The sequence below is a fragment of the Cyprinus carpio genome, chromosome B7 (assembly GCF_018340385.1).
Source record: "Cyprinus carpio isolate SPL01 chromosome B7, ASM1834038v1, whole genome shotgun sequence".
Lineage (NCBI taxonomy): Eukaryota > Metazoa > Chordata > Actinopteri > Cypriniformes > Cyprinidae > Cyprinus > Cyprinus carpio.
The window spans coordinates 14,319,843-14,344,948 of record NC_056603.1 but is presented as its reverse complement, the minus strand read 5'-3'; the positions used below and the strand labels follow the sequence as shown (position 1 = coordinate 14,344,948).

At 37.2% G+C, this 25,106-nt stretch overlaps 2 protein-coding genes across 3 annotated transcripts; one reads left to right on the top strand and one right to left on the bottom strand.

Moving 5' to 3' along the window:
- Positions 1-1,647: 1,647 nt before the first annotated feature.
- Positions 1,648-17,690, top strand: pik3c3 (phosphatidylinositol 3-kinase, catalytic subunit type 3). 2 transcript variants are annotated; one of them, XM_042727378.1, is made up of 26 exons: positions 1,648-2,093; positions 3,834-4,022; positions 4,326-4,469; positions 5,379-5,508; positions 5,812-5,838; positions 6,819-6,905; positions 6,998-7,093; positions 11,636-11,707; positions 11,846-11,950; positions 12,026-12,118; positions 12,604-12,789; positions 13,009-13,151; positions 13,367-13,445; positions 13,530-13,597; positions 13,721-13,826; positions 14,376-14,492; positions 14,603-14,734; positions 14,817-14,945; positions 15,138-15,207; positions 15,307-15,371; positions 15,626-15,710; positions 15,804-15,878; positions 15,974-16,142; positions 16,523-16,613; positions 16,692-16,817; positions 17,430-17,690. In XM_042727378.1, exons 1-26 carry the CDS (start codon positions 2,029-2,031, stop codon positions 17,442-17,444), a joined length of 2,664 nt encoding a protein of 887 aa, XP_042583312.1. In that variant the 5' UTR covers positions 1,648-2,028; the 3' UTR covers positions 17,445-17,690. The 2 variants fall into 2 exon arrangements, with proteins under 2 accessions (XP_042583312.1, XP_042583313.1); XM_042727379.1 differs by lacking the exon at positions 5,812-5,838.
- A 974-nt stretch (positions 17,691-18,664) lies between these two features.
- si:dkeyp-75h12.7 lies at positions 18,665-24,719 on the bottom strand. The gene is made up of 8 exons (XM_042727380.1): positions 24,189-24,719; positions 23,963-24,023; positions 23,729-23,846; positions 23,127-23,284; positions 22,564-22,793; positions 22,272-22,434; positions 21,953-22,062; positions 18,665-20,306 (listed from the first exon to the last, which is right to left on the bottom strand). The coding sequence occupies exons 2-8, from the start codon at positions 24,006-24,008 to the stop codon at positions 19,833-19,835; spliced, it is 1,299 nt and encodes a 432-aa protein (XP_042583314.1). The 5' UTR covers positions 24,009-24,023; positions 24,189-24,719; the 3' UTR covers positions 18,665-19,832.
- Between the last annotated feature and the right edge of the window lie 387 nt (positions 24,720-25,106).

Below are 25,106 nucleotides of genomic sequence, written 5' to 3'. Positions count from 1 at the left end.
TTAAGTCCCTGTATAGTTCTCTAACTCTATCTTAGTCTTTTAGTTTAGTTGGGGAAATGATAAAAAATTTAATTAAAATAAAGTGTATTTCCTGAAGATAATGTGGCTCTCAACTGTTTTGCCCCCAAGGCCCCCTATACAGTATATTCCAGGGCCCTCACATGAAACTTTTTAACCTCAGAAAAGCATAAAAGTGATTTGAAACAGCTTTTTCCATTGAAGTAAATTCCCATTCATCACAGCAAACATATGAGAGTTTAGTAACATATCTAAAATGTAAGGAGGAGAATGGGGCTCCTCTTATGGTTCTACATACAGTAACACCATTTGACAAAAGTTCTGTAAAGCACCTTTAAAGATAGAAGCAACATTATATAGCACTTGACGTGGTTCCTCATCATTACAAGCCAATTAACCCCTTTTAGTGCTATTTAGCACCTTTTTATAGAGTGTACCTGCAAACATTTAATCCATCATATAAGCAATTATTGATGGGTCATAAGCAATTCCTGGATATACAAGTTCAGGCCTCGTAAGGTCTAGCCATTGGAAACCTTCATCATCCCAAGAGTGCAGCTGCCCTTTGGCTTCAACTCAAAGGAATGTGGCTTTAAACTTGGGAGCAAGGAAGCAGAGCCCCCTCTGTGAGTGTTCGGAACACATGAGGGGTGGCAATGAGCCTTATCCTCTTTAACAGCTCTTGAGTCCCGAGCGGAGGATGTAATGGACTGTGGTCCTGTTCTGTTGTGCAGTCTGACTCATCACCATTTATTATATAACCACACACTAATGTGCAGGGGGGACCCAAAGTTGCACTAAGATTTAGGATGTGAGTGATCGAATGCCAAGCTGCCAGCGAATGTAAATTAAAAGCAAGAACAGCTTGTTTTCTTAATCTTTTTATTGGCTTGGTTCTTTTTCTGCCCTCAAAAATGAGGGCAAAAATCACACTTGTGTGAAAAGAGATGAGGTTTTTAGGAAATACAACCTATTATGATGCCTATATACACAAACACAGCAATAAAATGTTCATAGCATTGGAGAACATACTTGGAGAATATTACGTTCATGCACCCAAAATACAGATAGCAACTGCAAATGACTTGTCCACCTGCTGTGCAGAATTGCTGACAAAGTACATAACCTACTGGTTTCACAGCAGATCCAACAATCACAACTTGGGTTAAGTGCAATGTATAAACAATTGCTATTCTCTCTCTCTCTCTCTCTCTCTCTCTCGTTGGCAATTTCTTAATACATAGAGACAACAGTCAATTGCAATTTAAATAGATTTCAAACAGATTAAAAGCTTAGTTTTTAATTTTCAATTTTGGGGGATTTATTAAATATTTTTTGAAAATATGAGATTTATGAAATACAGTGCATATTTAAATTAATTAGACATTTAAATTAATTAAACTAATACAAAATGTTTAAGCAAAAAAAAAAAAAAAAAAAAACATAAATAAATCTATGATTTGCAGTGATATACCTTTTGTTTAAACTCAGAAACTTGGAAAAAAAATTTTACTCAATGTACAACTAACATGCAATTCAAGAGGACCTTTAAACGAAATTTGTCCTGTATTACTATCCGTTCTTAAACCAAACAGGAAGCCACCGCGATCCACCAGACCAAAGAAGCCATTTCTGATCCGTTCAGTCCATACAAGTCGCTGCGGCTATCGAATGATTTGACATCGATTATTTACGTCTGGTTGTAATGTTTTCCTTTCTAAAAGCGGACGCGATGAAACCCTGTCAGATGCTTATTACAACTTTATTATTGTCTTAAATTAAGACTGACAGTACTTTTGATCAGCCATACTGGTTTTCATTAATCAGACAGAGTCGTATCAAGAACATAAAGTGCTGCGAAAAGCAAAAGCTCCCGCAGATCCAGTTCAGGGTCTTTGCTAGAGGCCCTGCAGTTTATCTCCCACCGCCCGAGAAATCTGCATTTATTCTTTTATATCTGTTTTGTTCCATTCACTACGGTTTTTCATAACACTTCATCGATTACTGAAGATGGACACAGACAAATTTAACTATGTGTATAGCTGCGATCTGGACATAAACGTCCAACTGAAGATGTGAGTATGTTTCTGGACCTTAGTCATTGTTTTGATTACAGAACTGTCAAACAAGCAAAATGTCAACAGAGGTGTATGTAACTTAATAATATGTAATATAATAATAAAGTGTCTACTGGTAACTCATGTAAGAGAGTACAAAATGTAAAGAGAAATCTTCCTCGCATGATATCATATCGCTGTTTTTGCGATGTTTACCAAAGCGAGCATGGCAACACTGTGAGTCAGAAGAATTAACACGAGTCCAGCGAGGGCTTTTGTGTTTTAGGGCTTTCATCGGTCTGTTGACATCATTCTCCTTTTGCCCTCGATCTTAACGAGTCTCTGTCTGTGTACGTGTGGATCATAAATAAAGATCATAAATGTTTCTTCTGACCCGCGAGTGTTTGTCATAACGAAATCAGTTTAATTTCACTGTGTGTGTTGTGTTGCATTACGATTTAAGAAGAACAGAAGGAAGGAGTCCCGAGGCGCCAGTAAGCAAACTTGCACAAGAGCTCATCATATGACAGTGACTGTTAAATCCAAATGCATGCAGAAGAGCTGCCTGTCACCATGCGAAGCAATAAAGGACATGTAGTAAAATTCGACCCTCTGTTTAAGAACAGTTTTAAACAACTTCTCAAAAATTAAAGTGCGTATTTTGTATGTTTATTATATATTTTTATTAGCCTACGTATTTTTCACTCACGTTCCTGTATATTTACGCCACCGTTCACAAGTTTGTGCTCCGAACGATTTTATTAAAAGAAAGTTGTACTTTTTTTCAGCAAGTATGCATTAAATTGATAACTGATAAAAAAAACCAATTCTATTTTAAATAAACGCTGTTCTTTTAAACGTTGTATTCATTAAAGAATCCTGAAAAAGCGCAGTTTCTACAAAAATATTAAGCGGCACTTAAACTTTTTTTTTCAGCTGTGATAATAATAAGAACATTTTCTTGAACAACAGATTTCAGATTTCTGAAGTATCATGATGTGACACTAAACTGAAGATCGGAGGAGGGGCTGCTGAAAATTCAGCTTTGCCATCATAGGCTTAAATTACATTTTGAAATTATAAAATGTATACATCATCTGAAAGATGAATAAATAAGCTTTCCATTGATGTATGGCTTGTTAGGACAATATTTGGCTGAGATACATTGAAAATCTGGAATCTGTGGGTGCAAAAAAAAAAAAAAAAAAATTAGAGAAAATCGCCTCTAAAGTGGTCCAAATTAATTTCTTAGCAATGCATTTTACTAATCTAATCAAAAATTACGTTTTGATATATTTATGGTAGGAAATTCATAAAATATCTTAATGGAACATGATCTTTACTTAATATCCTGATGATTTTTGGCATAAAAGAAAAATCTATAATTTTGACCCAAACAATGCATTGTTGGCTATTGCTAATTGCATGCATTGGCTGTTGACTGGTTTTGTGGTCCAGGGTAACATGTTTCCCATATTTCTGTTTAATATTACTGCTCAAGTAAATGCAGCCTTGATGAGCATGAGAGATGTTTTTCAAAAGCTTAAAAACAGCATCAGAACATATAAAGTGTCATGGAAAAGTCAAGGAAATCATTGATCAAATAGTTTTGTAACTCTGCTGACTTTTAGCACAATTGCTCACCAATAAAGAGGTACAGTATACGAATTCCTTACTTCAGAAAGCAAATGTCTTCTTGACACTGTGCTGTGTTCTGACTGAGCAGAAATAATATCGTCTTTTTGTTTGCTTTTGCAGAGGCAGTCTGGAGGGCAAGAGAGAGCAGAAGAGCTATAAAGCTCTGCTTGAGGACCCCATGCTGCGATTCTCAGGACTCTATCAGGAGAGCTGCTCCGACCTGTACGTCACCTGTCAGGTGTTTGCCGAGGGCAAGCCTCTCGCTCTGCCTGTACGAACGTCTTACAAGGCCTTCAGCACTCGCTGGAAGTATGTGCATTTATCAGTGATTAATCTCTGTATGTCACACAGTGGCTCACTTTATGCTTATGTGATTCAATAATAAGTCTGAGCTGGAAACCAAACAAAATATATCAGAGATGCTTTGTTGAGATATGTAGCATATATTTTTGTACCCAATCATCCTCTCGCATACTTAGATATTTGCACAATAAATTACAAATATGATTTTTTTTTTAACTTTGATTTTAATACCTTCAGATTTCATTTGTTCACTGTACTGAGTCACATATGTTTTGTCACATTATTATTGTTGTCTTCTCTTCACCTTAGCTGGAACGAGTGGCTTAGGCTGCCAGTGAAGTACCCTGACCTGCCTCAGAGTGCCCAGGTGACTCTAACAGTTTGGGATGTTTATGGACCCGGCCGAGCCACGCCAGTTGGGGGCACTACAGTCACCCTCTTTGGGAAATATGGGTAAGGGTCTAATGTTTACAATTTTGTTAATCAGAAGTATAACTGGAAAATGACATAAAATTGAGTGCTTTAGTGCCCTGCCGCCTTTTTCTTTTTTCCACTGCCCTGGTTTCAGAAGTATTTTTCCTATTAATTTTCCCATTGGGATTTTTAAAAAGCACACAAAAAATTTAAAATATAACAAAAAAGAAAACAATATTACAATATTACAACTCATAACTGCCATTACAGAAATAAATGATGTTTTAAAATACATATGAATGAATGAAGGAAGCATTTATATAGCGCTTTATAATGCATTGCTGTACACCCAAAGCACTTTACAATCATATGGGGGGTCAATTAAAAACAGTTGTTTTAAATTGTAATAATATTTCACAGTATTACAAATAAATGCAGCCTTTTAAAGCTTAAGATAATTCTTTTTTAAATCTTACCAACCCTAAACCTTCGCACAGTAAAAATGCATTGCAGGAAAATTCCATCCCACCATTCTCTTCTGTGAGTCTCTTCTATCAGGCTGTTATGTTTGCACAAAATGTAAATTTGGATGCCAAATTTTAAAGCCACCATTACTGCACTTAAATGCTTTGCTCCGCTGGTTAAATAGTTTTTTTTTTTTTTTTTGTTCAGAATACATATGATTCATATCTTCACTCCAATAATAATTTCATTGTCTTACAGATTTTAGGGTGCATATGACCACTACATTCAGAATCTGTGATTATATCAAATTAATTCAGATTAATAAAATTTGTAAATGTTAAAATAGAAGGTGAGGTGTTATTAATTATTTAGGAAAGAGATCATTATCACAAAATATATTATTTTCCACTAAAGTTTGCACACAACTACATTTATACGTGTATTATTCCCCCTTATCTCCATCTCTCTCATTCTGTCTACTAGAATGTTCCGGCAGGGCATGCATGATCTGAAGGTGTGGCCGGGTGTGGAGGGTGATGGCAGTGAGCCCACTAGTACACCAGGAAGGACCAGCAGCACTCTGGCAGAGGACCAGATGGGCCGCCTGGCCAAGGTCAGTTGATGGATTGGGGAGTGGAGGAGCCCAACTGAGACAGAAACTGGAGAAATATGCCTGTGGACAGTTACTGTACATGAGGGATATGTTAAATGAAAAGTGAGTGATGGCAGGGAGGGATAGATGGATATGCTGATTGTGTTTATAGATTACCCAATTTGTGGAAAGAATGAGAATTGAGAATGTTTGTTGTTGCGAGGGAGTGTGCTTGTGTGTGTGTGTGTGTGTGTGTGTGTGTGTGTGTGTGTGTGTGTGTGTGTGTTCTGTCAAAGGACATGTCTTAACTGCCCTCTGTTCCAGGGCCCAGACCTGGAGATACTTAGTGACGTGAGTATGAGAGAAAACAGGACAGGAATGCTGAATTTATGTATGTGTGTGAATGTGTGTGCGTGCTTGTATGAGTGTTGGCTTGTCTCATATATTTGTGGGCAAGATATAGGACATGGTATATATTTAGCTTGCATAATTTGACCCACATTTTCACAAATAGGATGTGTATGTTATTTTCACTGACATTTTTGCTGCTTGACTTCATACATTTTTTAATTCAACATTTTATATATACATTTTATATATATATTTATTTATTTATTTATTTATTTACTTATTTATTTATATATTTACATCAGTGTAGATGTTCAGGAGAATTAGAAACAATTTTTATAACACTGTAATTTAATTTTTAAAAATATGGCAGTTCAAATATAGCATTTTTTATTTTAATTTACAATTGTTCAACTCAAATTATGACCACGTTAGCTGGTAGATCAAGCTTGTCTTTATTGTATAACCATATGAAAAAACAATCACACATCAAAAGGAGGATTTAGAAAAATGAACAGACTAAAAAAAAAAAATTATAATTGTGCTGGTCAGAATGATTTGTTGTGGATACCGTTGATAAAGCAAAACATGTTTTGAAGTGAGAACATTCCTTGAAATAATCATGAATGTCATGGACATTATGTTTAGCCACTAAAACTCATGTATGGCTGGTTAAACAAAGTCCTCTTAGACTCTTGCTGGCCTTTAGATGAGATGTGTTGTTGTACTAACTATTGCTAACTGTTTGTTTAGAAAGGGCTGAGTCATCTCGGTGTGCTACTTACTTTGCTCTGGCCCCCCCGAATGTCCTTTGGCTAATGAGCTTTTTGTGTGCTTTTGCACGCTGACACGCCGCTGTCATATGATTGGCTAAAGGATTGTGCACACAACATCTTAGTTGTGTCTTAGTGTTACTGGTCTTGCAACCATGTCTTTTTCTTGAAGTTTTCCTCTCTCTTTCTTTGCCTCTCTGTCTCCCTCAGCTAACAAAAGCTCATCGTCAGGGGCACATGGTTAAAGTAGACTGGCTGGATCGCTTGACCTTCAGAGAGATTGAAATGATCAATGAGGTGAGTGGTTTGGGGGTAAAAAGTGTCACGATATGAAGCCACTGTAATTTTTGCTACCTCTGTGTAACGCTTGATTTGTTTTTTATCCACAGAGTGAGAAACGTAGCTCTAATTTCATGTACCTCATGGTGGAATTCCCTCGTGTCAAAAGCGGTGAACGAGAATACAGCATTGTTTATTACGAAAAGGTTTATCTTTTTTCTATACTTTTTTTTTCTGTTAAGTCAATGTTGAATCAAAATATGTTTACTTCCCTGTTAGATTCAAGATTCAAGTAGCTTTATTTGCATAATAAAAAAATATCTTTACATTGCCAAAGCATAGAAACATTTAAATAAACATTTAACACAAATATACATAAGAATAGAAGTATATAGCATATAGAGTCTACATATCTGTATACAGTAAAACAAAAGTACTAATAAAAATTCTAATAAAGAGACAGGAGAAGGACTGGATCCTGTCATGTCAGTTTATGTGTGTTGTACAGTGTTTTCTTCCGGTTGTGATTTGTGGTTCTGTTCTGCTGCTTGTCCTCTTACCGTGGCAGGACTTGACATACCTTGCAGCCAGGTTAGAGCTTGTTGAGGTTTCTCCCAGAATGTACGGCAGTTTGTCCTTTTGTTGTATCTGGTTGAAGTCTTTGTGCTGGTTTGTAAATTGGGGAAAGAACGTAACCCTAATTTGTGTATAATTAGGGCGTGTTGTTAAAAAGTGCAGTTCTGTTTCTACTTCATGTTGTGTGCAGTGTGGACACAATCTGTCTTCTTTTGGTAACCAGGTCTGTCTGTGTCTGCCTGTCTCTATAGTGAGGTTATGGCCACTGAGTCTGTACATGTTCAGGACTTTTCTTAGTTTAGGGTCTGCCACTGTGTTTAGGTATTCTGCCAATTTATATTCTCTGTTTAGAGACAGATAGCATTACTTTGTTGAGCTGTTGCTTCTGTCCAATGTTTCAGATATTTCTCTTTCTGTGTTTTTATGATTTGATTTAGACTAGCTGGGGTTTTTGGATTGTAAAGTCAGTTCTAAGACCAGCTGGCGGAGGGGGCTTTTCTCTGGGTTCAGTTCTTGGTAGGTTAAGGCTTTATGGTGGAGGGTCAATTCAAGATTCAATTCAAGAACTTTATTGTCACATGTACTACAGTACAATGAAATTCTTAATTTGCTTACCCCTCTCGAGAATGACAGGGTATAATGGGAACAAATATGACTTACACAGGCAATACAAAGTATGTAAAAAATATAGAAAATACAGTAAAGTAAAAATATAAATAATAATAGCTTAAAAAAAGAAAGTGATGAAAGAGAAAGAAAAGAGAACCTGTATGCTAATTAGAGAAAAAAAAACTGTCAATAAAAAAATCTTCACAGAATAAATGTGCAGTGCAAGTAGCAATAAAGTGACAAATTGTAAAGTGTCAAGTGGTGATAAAGTGTCAGTGTAAAGACTAGTGTTTAAATTGTCAGTCAGATGCGTTATGAGTGTATGAAGGTCCAGCAGGTAAAGTGCAGAGTGCCATTAAACAGGCTGAGTTTATGCTGATGATACAGGTGGAAGTGGCAGTGGGTTTTGACTGTTTATCAGTCTAATGGCCTGGGGGTATAAACTGTTCTGGAGTCTGGATGTTCTGGCTGCAGTGCTCCCGTACCGCTTGCCAGACTTCATGAGGATGAAGAAATTGTGGATGGGATGGGTGGTGTCCTTGATGATGTTGCAAGCCCATTTGCAGGTCCCTTTTTTTGTATATGTCCTGTAGTGAGGGGAGATCAGTCCCTGTGATTTTCCGGGCCAGATTTTTCACCCTCTGAAAAGCCTTTCTATCCTGTGTTTGCTGTTGCCAAACCACACAGCAATGCAGCAAGTTAACACACTCTCCACAGTGCTTCTGTAGAAGTTATGGAGAATCTGTGATGACATGCCAAATTTCCTTAGCCTCCTCAAGAAATACATTATTTGATTGGCCTTACTTACTAGTTTCTTTGAATTTACTGTCCATTTGAGGTCCTCACAGATGTGTGCACCCAGGAACTTATAGCTGCCCACTCTCTCAACCTCAGCATCTCTGATCAGCAGAGGCTGATAGACACGCTCACTCCTCCTCATGTCCACAACCATCTCCTTGGTCTTGCTGATGTTCAGTGTGAGATTGTTAGCCTCACACCATGTGACCAGTTCAGACACTTCTTTCCTGTATGCGGTCTCATCATTGTTAGTGATAAGGCCAATGACTGTGGTGTCATCTGCAAATTTTATGATGATGTTGTTAGGATGGCTGGCAACACAGTCATGAGTGAAAAGAGTGAACAGCAACAGGCTGAGTACACAGCCCTGGGGAGTGCCTGTGTTCATTATGATGGTACTCGAGGAGTGTTTTCTGAGGCGGACATGTTGATGTCTACTGGTGAGGAAGCTCAGTATCCAGTTACACAGTTGTAGAAGGAAGGCCTAGGTTATATAGCTTGTTTATGAGTTTGGAGGGGATTATAGTGTTGAATGCCGAATTGTAATAAATGAAAAGCAATCTGGCATAGCTGTCTTTATTTTCCAGGTGAGTTAGGATTTTGTGAAGGGTAAATGAAATGGCATCTTCTGTTGATCTATTAGTCCTGTAAGCAAACTGTAATGGGTCCAGGGTGGCTGGTGCAATACTTTGAATGTGTTTCTTGACGTGACTCTCAAAACACTTCATGAGAACCGGTGTGAGAGCCACAGGTCTGTAGTCATTCAGACTTGAAACTGTGTTTTGTTTTTTTTTGGGACAGGGATGATAGTCCAGGGCTCTGTGTTCAGGGCTTCAGGTCGCATGAAAGAGGTTGAGCTCATCGGACAGAGATGCAGAGATGTTTGCAGATGTCCGGCCTTTGTAGTCTGTTATGTGAGCTAGGCCTTGCCACAATTTCCTTGGGTCATGTGTAGCATAGTAAGTCTATGATTGTAGGATGCTTTGGCAGATTTAATGCTTTTGCGAACATCATATCTTGACTTTTTGTAGGCTTCAGAGTCCCCAGATTTAAAAGCCATAGAGCGAGCGCGTAGACTGGAGCGTACTGGAGCGTGGAGGGTCTCAGTATGACTGCTTTTTAGGTGCGCATGGAATTTAATGGCTTTTTTTTGGATTTTAATTATTAGTGGGTACAGCCCCAATTCTGCTCTGTATGCATTGTGTGAAGTTTTTTGTTGTACACAAAGAATATTTTTACAGATTTCTGCCTGAAGAGTCTCTATTGGGTGTTTGTCCCATTTGTTGAAGTATTGGTTTGTGAGTGGACCCCAGACCTCACATCCATAGAGTGCGATTGGTTCTATAACTGATTGGATTATTTTTAGCCAGATTCCAATTGGGATGTCAAGTTTTATATTTTTCTTGATTGTGTAAAAAGCTCTTCTTGCCTCGTCTCTTAGGTCGTTCACAGCCTTGTTAAAGTTTCTTGTGTTACTGATGTTTATTCCAAGGTATGTGTAATTTTTAGTGTGTTCTAAGGGCATGTTGTTTAATTTGAAACTGTGATGTCGGTTTTTGTGACTGGCCCTTTTTTGGAATATCATAATTTTAGTCTTTTTAAGGTTAACTGACAAGAAGGTGTGCAGGAGATCCAGGTGCTGCTGTAGACCCTCTTTTGTGGGTGACAGCAGCACTAGATCATCCGCAGAAGACATTTAACTTCAGTGTCTAGTAGGGTAAGACTGGGGACTGTTCTAGGGCTCTTGCTAGTTCATTGATGTAGATATTGAATAGTGTAGGGCTTAAGCTACTGCCCTGTCTCACGCCATGACTCTGGGGGAGGAAATCTGTGTGTTTGATTTGATAAAGTTCTTACTTCTTTTCTAAGATTTTTGCACTCGTTGTAAAACCATTTCTCATGTACACGCTCCCTGTTTATTTTTTGTTTGTTTGTGGTTTTTAGGTTAGATAGTGTTGCTGTCATTGCAAATATTTGGTTCATCCTGTCTACTGCTAAATTGACCCCTTCAGTGCTGTGTAGGAATGGTGTAGCTAGGAAATTATTTAATAGGTTTTGTATTTTTGGTTCACAAATTACGGTTTGATATGTATCTTCACTATTTTGTTTGCATCTGTATGTGTGTTTGAGGCTGTGGAGGTGGGTTTGTTTTGATCTGTTTTGTTTTTGAGATAGGTTTTGATCTGTTTAGATAGAGGGTGATTTTACTGTGGTCTGACACTGGGGCTGGTTGGCTGACTTTGAATGCTCTGAGAGAATATGAATTTAGGTTGGTGATGAAATAATGTTAATGCATGCGTCATCAAAATGTATTAGCCTTGCTTGCTCCTAAATAGCTACTTTTTAGTTGACTAGGCTGTGGTGTTAATGTTAACTGGCCAAATAACTATTTAGGCATTGAATTAGGATATTGTTGTAGAGAAAGCAGCTTTTCAGAAATCTTGCCAATCTTAAACAGAGCAGTTTAATTCTGGTTAATGTAATATGTATTAAAATTTAGTAAGAAAAAAAGCAGTCCCTCACAATTAGCAGTCAGGAATGCCTTGATGGGTAAAAACAAGGCCCAGCTTTTTTTCTTTGTTACAGAATTAAAATATGTTGTAGATGCCATTTTATGTTGACTATAAATAAGTGATAATCAAGATTTTGCAAAGCATTGTAGTTCACTAGTTAAAATTCTTCATCTAATAGTTCACCTTCCTTTATCTAATACTTGTTAAAGCCTTGTTAAATTTCAGTGGTTTTATGCCTCTCTCTCTTTACAGGATGCAGATGAATCCTCCCCTTCGCCGACCAGTTCAGATATTGTGAAAGTCCCCGACCCTCAGATGTGCATGGTGAGTGAAAAAAAAAAAGAAAGGCCATTCTCTTAGGTTTATGGGTTTGAGAATCTGTGTTGGCACTTGATAATTTAAAGAAAAATTTCATTTAAAATGATAACGTTGGTAACTGATGGTGTTGGCATTGTGTTGCAGGAGAACCTTGTGGAGAGTAAGCATCATAAACTGGCTCGTAGTTTACGCAGCGGACCATCTGACCACGATCTCAAACCTAATGCAGCCACGCGCGATCAACTCAATGTTAGTGATAGAGAGAAAAAGAAGTACACGAGAAATCTTAACAGATGTCTTTATAATGCTGTTTTTCTTTCATAGATCATAGTTAGTTACCCACCTACTAAGCAACTGAGCTCTGAGGAACAGGACCTTGTGTGGAAGTTTAGATACTACCTCACCACACAGGAAAAGGTGAGTGAGCACATTCAAAACCATTCAGAAGTTTGGGGTCAGTAATACTTTTATTCAGCAATGGCACATTAAATTGAACAAAAGTTACAAGGAAAACATATAGAATGTTAGAAAAAAATCTATTTCATAGTTTCATGCATGTCAAAAATGCATCATGATTTCCACAAAAATATTGATAATGAAAAGAACATTTTTGAGCACCAGATCACCATATTAGAATAATAGGAGGATCATGTGACAATTGAAGACTGGAGTAATGAAATAGAAAATAGTAATAATATATCACTATAGTACTGTTTTACCGTATTTTTTTTTTTTAAATGTAGCCCTGGTGAGCAGGCAAAACAAATACATAAAAGTCTTACCAACCACAAACTTTTGAAATTGTTCATATAGGTACCAGTGTTGTACCCTGAGTAACAGGTTCGGTATCTAAGTTGTAGTCTGTGTCCAGGAGAAGATCTCAATTGCGGGTGTGTTTTTAGGCTTTGACTAAGTTCCTGAAGTGTGTGAACTGGGATCTGCCCCAGGAGGCCAAACAGGCCCTGGAGCTGCTGGGAAAGTGGCGGCCGATGGATGTGGAGGATTCCTTGGAGCTGCTGTCCTCTCATTTCACCAACCCCACAGTCAGACGCTACGCTGTCGCGAGGCTGCAGCAGGCTGATGATGAGGTGAAGTCTATGTGTTTGTGTATGTGTGTGTTAGATTGTCAGTGGTTTAGATACATAACATAACATAAAAAGATCTTCGTGCATCAAATTAATCATAAGCATTACTAAGTATACTCAAATACACACACCATTAAAAATGGTAATCTTTATATACAACTGACAACTTTTAGGGACAACTGATTCCTTTGTAAATACATGTAATTCTGATTATCCTTGTAGGATCTTCTAATGTACTTGCTCCAGCTGGTGCAGGCATTAAAATATGAGAACTTCAATGATATCCAGGGCAGTTTGGAGCCTGCCAGTAAGAGAGACAGTCAAGGCGTTCTGACAGAGAGCTCAACAATAGGAGATCTGGACAGGTCAGCTACATACTTAAAGACCATGCGTCTGTGTGAAATGCACTGTTTTTTCTCCAAATCAATTATATATTACTTTGCTTAGAATTACAAAAGCTTTCAATATCTGAATGTACAATTCTCAAAGGAATGTTGGATCACATGTACAGTTGGAATTCTAAAAAAACTGCAAATTTATAAACAAACAATCGTGAGGGTTACAATGATTTATTTTTTAGTTCCCAGATGGCTTCAACTGTCACTGTGATGCCCAGCACGCAGAAAGGCAAAGAGGGAACAGATGGTGAGAATCTAGAGGTAAGTGTAAAAAACCCCCACTCATTTTAGATGCACAGTGGATGTGAAGATTATGTAACAGTGTATGTGACCTGTGTTCCACAGCAAGATCTGTGCACCTTCCTTATATCACGTGCCTGCAAGAACTCTACACTGGCAAACTATTTATACTGGTGAGGAATGGATCAATATGTTTGGCACTTCTGCACTTACAGTATCTACAACAATGTGCCAGTTCTGCCAACTCTATATTAAAGAGTTATATGAAAATATTTGGACATTGTCTTCCACTGCAGGTATGTAATTGTGGAGTGTGAGGATCAGGACACACAGCAGAGAGACCCCAAAACCCATGACATGTACCTCAATGTAATGAGGCGGTTCAGTCAGGCTCTGCTCAAGGTACATTCACATTCTGAACCCACATGGAGTACAACAAAGTGATGTGATAACTTAAACTGATGTTCAAAAGTCGGTATGGGGTCATAAGATTGTGGTCAACAAGATTCAATTAAAATATTTTTTGAATGAAGTCCCCTATTGTTACCAAGACTAGTAATATTATGAAGTATTATTACAATTTTAATAATAATAATACTCCAGTATTCAGTGTCACACGATCCTTTAGAAATCATTCTAATATCTTGTTCCTTAAGAAACATTTGTATCATTATTATCAATGTTGAAAACAGCTGCATACAGTAATTTAACTGTGAAATATGTTTTATCTTTTTTTTTTTCTTTTTTTTATTAAAAATACAAAAACAAAAAACTTGTATCTGAAGGATCATGTGACACTGAAGATTCAAGTAATTTGATAATTTCTTTGATTCTTCTATGAACAAAAAGTTCAAAAGAAGAACCTGTATTTAAAATCTGTCACTTTCCTTTTTTTTTTTTTTTTTTTTTTTTTTTTTTTGTACAGTATGTGATGTTTATATCTGTTTCCAGGGTGATAAGAGTGTGAGAGTGATGCGCTCCCTTCTGGCCGCCCAGCAGACGTTTGTAGACAGACTAGTGCAGCTCATGAAGGCCGTTCAGAGAGAGAGCGGAAACCGCAAGAAAAAGGTGTGCAACACCGAATCAGTTTTAAAAGCTGCTGTAGACAATGAGAAATCAGTTCGTCGTTTTTGTGAAGTTATGAAGTTGTATCATTTGGTTCTTTCTGTCTCTGACAGACGGAGCGATTACAGGCCCTGTTGGCTGATAATGAGAAGGTGAATCTGTCAGAGATCGAGTCCATCCCTCTTCCTCTGGAGCCACAGATTCACATCAAAGGCATCATACCTGAAACTGCAACACTCTTTAAGGTGTTGTGCATTATTTCATATCCATTGCATTGAGTCACACATGCATCCTTCCACACCTGACTTCTGTTTTTCTCTCTTCCAGAGTGCTCTGATGCCAGCAAAGCTCATCTTTAAGACAGAGGATGGGGAGCAATATCCTGTTATCTTCAAACATGGAGATGACCTGAGACAGGACCAGCTCATCCTGCAGATTATTTCACTCATGGACAAGGTCTGAAGTCATTACATCTCATCACACAGTACCAAAAGGACACATAGTTCATATAATTCATTACATTCTTACATTCTCGTACACACAAAAATCTAATTTTCTACATAGACGTCTGTTGATTTTATAATAAAGCTATATATATTTAGTAGTCATTCATTGTTTTCAATATTTTCTCAACATTCTCTTTAACAGTTGCTGAGGAAAGAGAATTTGGACCTAAAGTTGACTCCATACAAAGTTCTGGCGACCAGCACCAAACATGGTCAGTGCTTATTGCATGCAGAACAAACCCACGAGCCAGTCAATTCACATACTGTATGGGAGTTTCATTTTACACAGGATGCATATGATTTGTCTGCAGGTTTTATGCAGTTTGTGCAGTCAGTACCTGTGGCTGAGGTTTTGGCAACTGAAGGCAACATTCAGGTAATGCAGTGTATCAGGAGTTGTCCAATACTGCTCCTGGAAGACCAAATTCCTGCAAAGTTTGGATCTGAGCCTAAGTAAACACTCCCGAACCTGCTAATCAAGGCTGAAAACTCTAGATCACTAGAAACTTCCTAGCAGAGGACACCTCTGCATTACATGGTCATAATAAGAACTGCCCGATCATTTCAAATAAACAAGGAATGAAGTCCCATATCTTTGTATTTATCTTGGTAAATTATGTCTCCATGCAGAGTTTCTTCCGAAAGCATGCTCCGAATGATAAGGGGCCATACGGCATCAGCTCTGAAGTCATGGACACATATGTTAAAAGCTGTGGTGAGTCTCAGTTTGTGGATCCATTAGTACTATACATAGCTCATTATTTCTTTAGTATTTAAAAAATGTACTAAATCATGATATACTTTTCAGCGGGCTATTGTGTCATCACATACATCCTAGGGGTTGGAGACAGACATCTAGACAACTTGCTTCTCACAAAGACTGGTACACTCCATAAACTGCACCACAATTTTGAATGACTTGTAAGCACTGAAAATAAAAACAGATTGGACATGCTGATCTGTCTCTCTGGCTTGCAGGGAAACTGTTTCATATCGATTTTGGATATATTTTGGGTCGGGACCCTAAACCCCTGCCACCCCCCATGAAGCTGAGCAAGGAGATGGTGGAGGGGATGGGGGGCATGCAGAGTGAACAGTACCAGGAGTTCAGGAAACAGTGCTACACTGCCTTCCTGCACTTGCGCAGGTGAGTTACAAGCGGAAGACATACACACTAATATTTCAAGTTTGACATCAGCATTGATGCATAATAATATAATAATAATAATATAATTGATAATAATATGAAATGTTTCTTGAGCACCAAATCAGCATATTAGAAGAACTGAAATGAAAGTTCATGGCACACAAAATACTGGAGTAATGGCTGCTGAAAATTCAGCTTTGCCATCATAGGAATAAATTACATTTTAAAATATATTAAAATAGAGAAGATATTTTAAGTTGTAATGATATTTCACAATATCACTCTTTTTTTGATCAAATATAATGCTCCCTTGGTAAGCATAACAGACTTATTTCAAAAACATTACTGACCCCAAACTTTTTTTCTCTCTTCATATGCAGATACTCAAATCTCATTCTGAATCTGTTCTCTCTGATGGTGGATGCAAATATTCCAGACATTGCACTGGAGCCTGACAAAACCGTAAAAAAGGTATGTATGGTCCTCACATCTTGTCTCCAAAACTTAAATGGTAAAATCAGCTGTTCATTTTTTGCCCGCCCGCTGCAGGTTCAGGACAAGTTTCGATTGGACCTCTCAGATGAGGAGGCGGTGCATTATATGCAGAGTCTGATTGATGAGAGTGTAGGTGCTCTGTTTGCTGCAGTGGTTGAACAGATACACAAATTTGCACAGGTGTGTATGTTTCCTCATTTTGTCCTTTTTGAAAAATCAGCATGGAAAACAGCAAAGCCTGTTGTCTTTAATGATACATTTCAGGATGTTTCTAAAGATAAGCTCTGTTGCTGTTTGCATTATGGTTGGCAGCAGTGTTTTTTTGTTTGTTTGTTTTTGACCAGTGCTGCTAAATTGTGGAATACACCACATAACTTTTACCCATATTTTTGCCCCAGTTTGCAGTCTTGATGCAAGTTGCCGTAATTGAAAGCCAATCTTTAGATTTTGGTCATTCAGATTTCACAGAAAATTGCATAGTGTGTGATCGACACAGCCTCTTACTTTTTGTAAGCTTCAGTCTGGATTCCATCTAGTTGCAGAATATTTTGAGCTGATTTAAGAATACATATTTTACTTTTCACACTTCTCCTAGCAATGAGGCACACTTTTCTGCTCAGATTTTTAAACTCGTATTCTAGTATATTCTAGTATACTAATGTATTCCAGACTTAACAAAGTTCACACTTCTTTTTATCGGCTAGTTTTATTTACCAGTACAGAAACCCAAAATGGCAAACAACAGAACATTAATTGGCATCTTTACTAATGTTTCATGTTTGAAATCCACAGTATTGGCGCAGATGAGGTGATGTCATGGAGGCTGATTCTCACATAATCAATCAGTGAGCAACAGATAAATGGACGGCAACAACAAATAAATGATGAAGAAGAGAAATGGACATGTGCCAAGGCCACACTATAGTGACATCACGTTTTCATCATTCATGCACTAGGTCTTGACTTTAGTGAATATCTTTGTATATATATATAATTGTGATAAAATTAACTGTATATGTAAAAAAAGACAGCCAAATAAAGATTCCCACTTTAGCATTTGTGTTTACTGTTTAGTATTCATACTCACTTTAAAGTTCAAACACTCATATAAAACATTTATAGCCTGTGTTTGTAGAAATCTGTTCGGAGTTTTGGTATTTTTTACAATAATAGTTCAAATTATTTCTACAAAAATGAATGATCTGTTAAATACTGGGCTCAGTTAATTGTTTAGGCGTGTCCTTCTATGACAATGAGTGGTTCTGATACATATGGTTGTTTTAAAGGTTACTCTGGATGAGGATGTGCACGTTTCTTTTGGTGCAGTGTGAGTCAGTTAGTGAGTCACACCTTCCTGTGAGGAGAATTCTCTATGGCGCAGCTTATTTAAAGAAATGTGCCAATGGTTTAGAATGAGACTATAGTTATACAAAGTTCAAAATTTATTATACTTTTCTTGGACTTTAAATAGGTTCTATGGATTAAATCTTGCACCCACCACCAGTGTCCAAACATAAATCACACTGAGCAACTCTAATTCAAGTTAGGCTTTTGTTTTTGAAATTACAAGCCTGAAAAGATATATTTACTGTCAGTAAGTGTTTAAAAATCATTCAATGAATTAACAATACCACTTGTGAAGAAAGATGCTACATGGACACAGTCTTTCAGTATACCACAAAAATACATAGCGATGAAGAATATACATGATATTTGGTAAAGATTTCAGTTCAAGTTTAGCTTGCATTTCTTGTTTTATTTACTTTGTCTTTTGGGCCTTATATACGGTATATGTGTATGCTATGCATGTTGTTTTTCAGGCTTGTGGGCTGTGGTTTATTAAAGCTGAACTAAACCCATGCAGACTTCTTTCCACGTTGCTACGTTTGGTCAACAAGAAACTTGACATTTAAAACTGTAGTCATCCGTTAAGTGTAATATGTGAATATCTACATTTTAGAAATGAGTTTGGAGGGGGCATATTTGCCACGCATAGTTATGGCTTCAGAAAAAGTCCAAAAACAAACTTCCCCCTCAAAACGTACTGTATTTATTGTTCTACAACAAAATTTCCCTTCACTGATACAGTACCAAAATTCAACTGAACCAATTAGACCTCACAGAATACAAGTCCTAATACAACTCTCTCAAAAGAGGAAATAAGAAAACATGTATAATTCTATACAAATCTACAATACACTTTCCAGAATCTAGATTTATATTTGTTTCCTGGGAGCGTTTCCATAAATGTTCCAGAAAACAGGCAAGATCAGCAAAAATTGTGCACCTTAGCTTGGTGAACTTGAGACACAGTCCACAGAAAATGAGTCAAATTAGGGAAACTCTGAGTCAGAAGTAAAAAATAAAAAATTCAAACAATGAATCAAGCCATACAGAAAGCATACAGTTACCCGAAAATAGTACTGCTCCTCATAGGGACCGCATAAGGATTTATAGTGCTCTGAGTCACTGGCTCATGGGGGGGATCCCAAATAAACCATGAAGGGCAGTAATAATAATGACTGCTAGATTCAGGTCAGTGACATTTGACCATTGATGTACACATGCATGACATGACACAATTCCCCCTAAAGTAAAGGGAATACATGCTGAACTCAATATTACCCAACATAAGGCATCCAGACCAAGATGGAGGATATATAATAGTCAGTATGACATATATAATGTATAATAACATCATATAATACTATTTAATAAACAGCATGAAATTTAAACTCACTCTTTCTATTTTTCAGAGGCATGTAATAGATCATCCGCATGTGCATACTTTTTTTAAAATCATAATAATAATAATAATAATAATCTAAAATTTTAAATCAATTTATCATAACTGGATCTTAAGGTGAAAACGAAAATGTCTCTTCTTCTGCAAGCTCATGTTCATCTGCATTTCCAAACAACAACTAAATAGAATCAAGTGCTTATCTTTTTTTTCAATTCGCAGTTACACTTGGATGTACAGTACATCACAGTATAGAAGAAAAGATCTGTCGCTACTTCCATTTCATTGCAACTTCCCTTTCACAGCAATGACAATAGTTAGTGGGTGAAAGGACAGAATCACATTGTTGCAAATTAATAGCACCAAAAAAACAAAAAATTATACACAGAACAAAGCTGTCTTGAGTCTAAAAAACGTTATATTTAACCTTTTGGGGGAAAAAATCGGTAGTTTCAGTTTGTTTGGATGTCTTCTATTGGTCTCATATTCAGTTTTCCCCACATGACATCTTCAGACCACTCTGGGTCTTCAGTTGATGTCTCGTCCTGTTGAGTGTGTTCAACTCGCACCGAGCTCAGAGGGATGTCTCTGGGTGACAGTAAATGATTCTGATATGGACATCCCACCTCTGTTTCTAGAATTGGATGTGATGTTAACAGATAGAACTTATCATGTTGGACTTCTGTGCTCAACTCTTCAGACAGCGCAGATTCCTCAGTGCAGTCTGGATTTTGCAGGATGGGGCTTGTGTAATAGCCGTTGGCCAGACTTTGGGTGTTGTAGTAAGAAGACTGGGTGTCCGTGAGTGTGAAGTCAGAGAAGGAAACAACAGAAACGTGGTCACCCTCAGAGCTCTCGTTGTGTGGTGCAGCTTCACTGGAGTCAACAAAAGTCTTTTTCTGAAGTTCCATGTCTCGAAGTAAAGCCTGAAAACACATAATACGGTTTAAATTTTTAAATGTAAAAAACACCTGAGATGAGATGGTCATTATGCTTCATTCATAAATGCACTGAATGCAGAAAAAAAGGGTTTCTGACAGGTTAAACAATAAAATGTTTCTGCACTAGAAGGTTTTATGTTTTTTTTATTGGTACTTAGTATGACTAAAATGCTTTGCAATATACAGCTAGTGAACTGTATATCATACAAAAGTATCTATTGGATATCGATTGGATGGCTGTTGTTCCAAGAGTGATTATATGGACCTTTATTAAAGGGATTCTCCACCCCAAAATGAAAAATTTTGTCATTATTCACTTACCCCCATGTCGTTCCAAACCCATAAAAGCTCAGTTCGTCTTCGGAACACAATTTAAGATATTTTGGATGAAAACCGGGAGGCTTGGGACTGTCCCATAGACTGCCAAATAAAAAACAGTATCAAGGTCCAGAAAAGGCATGTATGTCGTCGTCAGAATACTCTATCTGCCATCAGACATGCAATCTGGGTTATATGAAGCGACGGGAACACTTTTTGTAAGCGAAGAAAACAAAAATAACGACTTTATTCAACAATTCCTTTGTCAACGGTCTCCTCTGTGTCTCTCATTATGCTGTGTGCTCTTCTGTATCAGCTGCACCACAAGGATGCGCTGTTTTATTTCAAATCAAAGCTAAATATATGTAGAACCAGTGCATCCTTGTGGTGCAGATGATACAGAAGAGCATACACAGCATACGGTGATATGGAGAGACACAGAGGAGACCGTTGACAAAGGAATTGTTGAATAACGTCGTTATTTTTGTTTTCTTTGCTTACAAAAAGTGTTCCCGTCGCTTCATATAACCCAGATTGCACGTCTGATGGCAGATGGAGTATTCTGACGACGACTTACATGCCTTTTCTGGACCTTGACACTGTTATTTATTTGGCAGTCTATGGGACAGTCCCAAGCCTCCCGGTTTTCATCCAAAATATCTTAAATTGTGTTCCGAAGACGAACGGAGCTTTTACGGATTTGGAACGACATGGGGGTAAGTGATTAATGACAAAATGTTCATTTTGGGGTGGAGTATCCCTTTAAATTACACATTTCTGCACTAAATAACATTGTAAATCTCTCTATTTTTTCCTATTTAGAGAAGTCATGAAAATTAAATAGCTGATTGTTTTGTTTAGTCTCATAGCAAATGAGAACACAAAAATAATTTTCTATTGTCTCCCATGTACCTCTGTAGAGCTGTGGTTCTTCAGCTTTTTGACTCAATTTTTGCCTGTAATTATGTCAAAGCTACTTGTTTCCAAACTTTTTTTTTATTAACTGGGAGTAGTGCTGTTTTAAACTAATTGATTTTCTGATGACTTATGTTTTAAGAACGGTACTGTTTTTAGTTAAAACAATAGTTTTTAATATATACTTTAATATACTAATAATAACATTAAATAAATTTATGTAACCCTGTGGCCCCGGGCCTCTGGTGCCGAGCCACTGCTATAGAGCTTTTTTAATAATAATAAAAATACAAATAAAAAAACCTACTGGTTTTGTTGAATAAATTAAATGTAAATTACTCAATATTAACTTATAAAAGCAATAACACACTTGTAATCATGCTTATGTAATCCAGTACCAAAGATCTGGGCAGGGGATATTCAGAAGATGCACACTGTCTCCAGACCAGAAGAAATACTAAGCCAAGAGTGATGAGAACAGCACACACAATCACGACGATAAGGCTTTCTGAAGAACACAGAAACACACACACACACACACACACACACACACACACACACACACACACACACACACACACACACACACACACACACACACACACACACGTGCATTAGTGCCGGCAACCAATAAACGCATGTACAAACAAATAAATGTGTATTGTATCATTACACCACAAAATAAGTATAAACACTTTCACTAGAAATAATGCACACCGTTATTTGCTGGTATGTAAACACACTGCGGGATGCTCGGGGGAGAAGGGACCAGCACACCCTCAAATGTAAAGTTGGCCACAGCACAGTACACTTGCCCTGGTGTAAGAAAACCAAATTCCACCTTGAATGGGGTTTCACGCATCACTTCAGCGGTGTGTGCCTTCAAGAAAAATGAATAAAAATAAAACAGTGGAACTCTAATTTCTAATCTTAATATAAACACTTATACTGCAAACAAATAAATGTAAAAAAATGGAGTTAAAGGGCTGTAAAAATTAGAGTTGTGCACCTGTTTGTCTGAGAGATTCTGTTCATTGTATAGAGTGACTGTTGCCCAGAGACTTTTAACAACATCAGTTACAAGACAGGGGCATCCTATCTCCTCCTCCTCCTCATAATATTCATCATCACCTTTAAATGTGCAGCTTATGGATGGAGCACAAGGAAACTTTACCGCCACCCAGAGACTTCCATTGGCCATGGAGATTGTTATTGAGGGCGGGCTGAATTTGGCAGCAGCTAGCAAAAAACAAACAAACAAAAACACACCTTACTCTTGACAATTTTCCATAACAACAACAATAATAATAATTATTATTATTACATAATTCATATCAATAATACAATATAATAACAATAATACAATACAATATTAAATCATAAAGATATTATTATAATTTAATTCTTGTCCAATTATATTAATTTATTATTGACAATGGACAATAGCCTTACATACTATGAATGAATGCATTTCTGTAATGTAATCCAGCTTTTCTAGATTTGTGCAATATTACACATTTTTGACCTTTATTTATTAAATTTGTGGGACATGGCTTGAGGTTTAATACTGACGGTCATCTACAGGGGTGCAATACAGAGTTTCATTCAGCCAGAGAAGCTCAGATGTCAGTCTGATGAAGTTGTAGGTGTATAAGTTAGGAAAGACTTCTGACAGATCACAGCTTTGCTGCAAAATCTGGATGCAGCCCGAAACATTTACCCATGATGTACTGCAACACAAACACACAATATTGAGAACACTTTACAAAAATTCCAAGTGAATTCTTTACGGTGATCATTTGGCCATTCACCTCCTGCAAACCTATGTAAAACAGACATTTCTGACTTTCATTTTCATAAAAATGTGACTTTTCCACTGGGCATTCAAAAAAGAAAGCAAACTGAACTTGAGCACTTGTGAGTCATTTTCTTTTTCAATTGTAATTCAGAGGAAACCAACAGCGTGCCTGAAGCGATAACAACAGCGTGTTGGGTTCTGGGGTGATGAGCCTGGATTGCTCTCGCTGTGGTTTTCTGCTAAACCACACAGTTTCACCTCTCACCCCAGTGCTCTGCTCTCTGTTCCACACTCTCATTTCTCCTCTAAACTTCCACATCATTCTTAGTTACTCATGTGCATCTAAACTCTTCTTTTGTGTGTAGATGAGACTCACCCATGCTTGCTCAAAACAGTGTAAGTCGTTTTAGGGTTGGCATCAAGACAATTCCACTCAAGATGGCATCCGAAATTGATCGTATGCACTCTGATGTCACAGACAGAGACTGCAGACTCTAAACGAAACACATGAAAACAAGAACATGTTGCACCTGTGTATGTCACAGACACGATCTGAAATCATACAATACACCAAATTAAAGAGATTTTTCACACGGAAAAATGTACTCACCTATATTCAACACCAACAGAAAGAAACTTAGGAGAGCGACAGGCATCCCCACAACCGAATGCTATTTTATGAAAAAAAAAAAAAAAAAAATAATAATAATAAATAAATAAATAGCGCTATTTATCAAAATGCCATAGCTGAAGTATCGGATATCTCTACAAAGCTGACTAACAAAAAATATTAACTATTTATAATGACATTAAAAAAACAAACAAATAAACTTTACCTTAAACAAAAGAATGGAGAGATATCATTAGCTGTTACTTTCAGTGGGTGAACAGAAAAAATGAGAAGAGGACAGCTGTCACAGCATAACTTATGCCACAAAACCACACTGGGACTGAACCCACTCAGAGACAAAACTAGAGAGGAGAACAAAAGCTCGCTCTAGTGGAAATGGTAGCAAAAAAGTTTTATATATACAGCGGGTAAAATAAGTATTAAACACGTCACCAGTTTTCTCAGTAAATATATTTCTAAAAGTGCTGTTGACATGAAACTTTCACCAGATGTCGGGAACAACCCAAGTAAACCATACATAGAAAGCAAAACAAATAAGTTCATGAATTAAGTTTTGAGCAATAAAATGGAATGACACAGGGGGAAAGTATTGAACAGGCTTAACTGAAATCTATTTATTACTTTGTACAAAAAAGCCTTTGTCGTTGATGACAGCTACAACACGCCTCCTGTATGGAGAAACCAGTCGTATGCATTGCTCAGGTGTGATTTTGGCCCATCCTTCCACACAAACAGTCTTCAAATCTTGAAGCTTCTGTGGGACTCTTCTATGAACTCTGATCTGTAGCTCTTTCCATAGATTTTCTATTGGATTCAGGTCAGGTGATTGACTGGGCCATTCTAGCAGCTTTCCTTTCTTTCTTTGAAACCAAATGAGAGTTTCCTTGGCTGTGTGTTTGGGATCAATGTCTTGCTGAAATGTCCAACCTAATTTCATCTTCCTGTGGCAGCAAATTTTTATCAAGAATGTCTCTGTACATTTATATGTACATATACAGTTATATGAATTATAATTGAAGAATTATAGAATTATAAATTAATTACATACAGTATATATGTGTATATACAGTTATATGAATTTTTCCAGTGCTACACCATGATGTTTTGGGGTGATGTGCAGTGC

Excerpts from the sequence above, each read along its gene's own strand:
- pik3c3 (XM_042727378.1), top strand. The coding sequence starts at position 2,029 with ATGGACACAGACAAATTTAACTATGTGTATAGCTGCGATCTGGACATA. Across the intron at positions 14,946-15,137 it reads TTATTTCACTCATGGACAAG|TTGCTGAGGAAAGAGAATTT; the intron begins GTCTGAAGTCAT and ends TCTCTTTAACAG. Across the intron at positions 15,372-15,625 it reads CAACTGAAGGCAACATTCAG|AGTTTCTTCCGAAAGCATGC; the intron begins GTAATGCAGTGT and ends GTCTCCATGCAG.
- si:dkeyp-75h12.7 (XM_042727380.1), bottom strand. The coding sequence starts at position 24,008 with ATGCCTGTCGCTCTCCTAAGTTTCTTTCTGTTGGTGTTGAATATAG. Across the intron at positions 23,285-23,728 it reads ACTGTTTTGAGCAAGCATGG|TACATCATGGGTAAATGTTT; the intron begins GTGAGTCTCATC and ends TTTGTGTTGCAG. Across the intron at positions 20,307-21,952 it reads ATCCCCTGCCCAGATCTTTG|GCTTTACTTCGAGACATGGA; the intron begins GTACTGGATTAC and ends ATGTGTTTTCAG.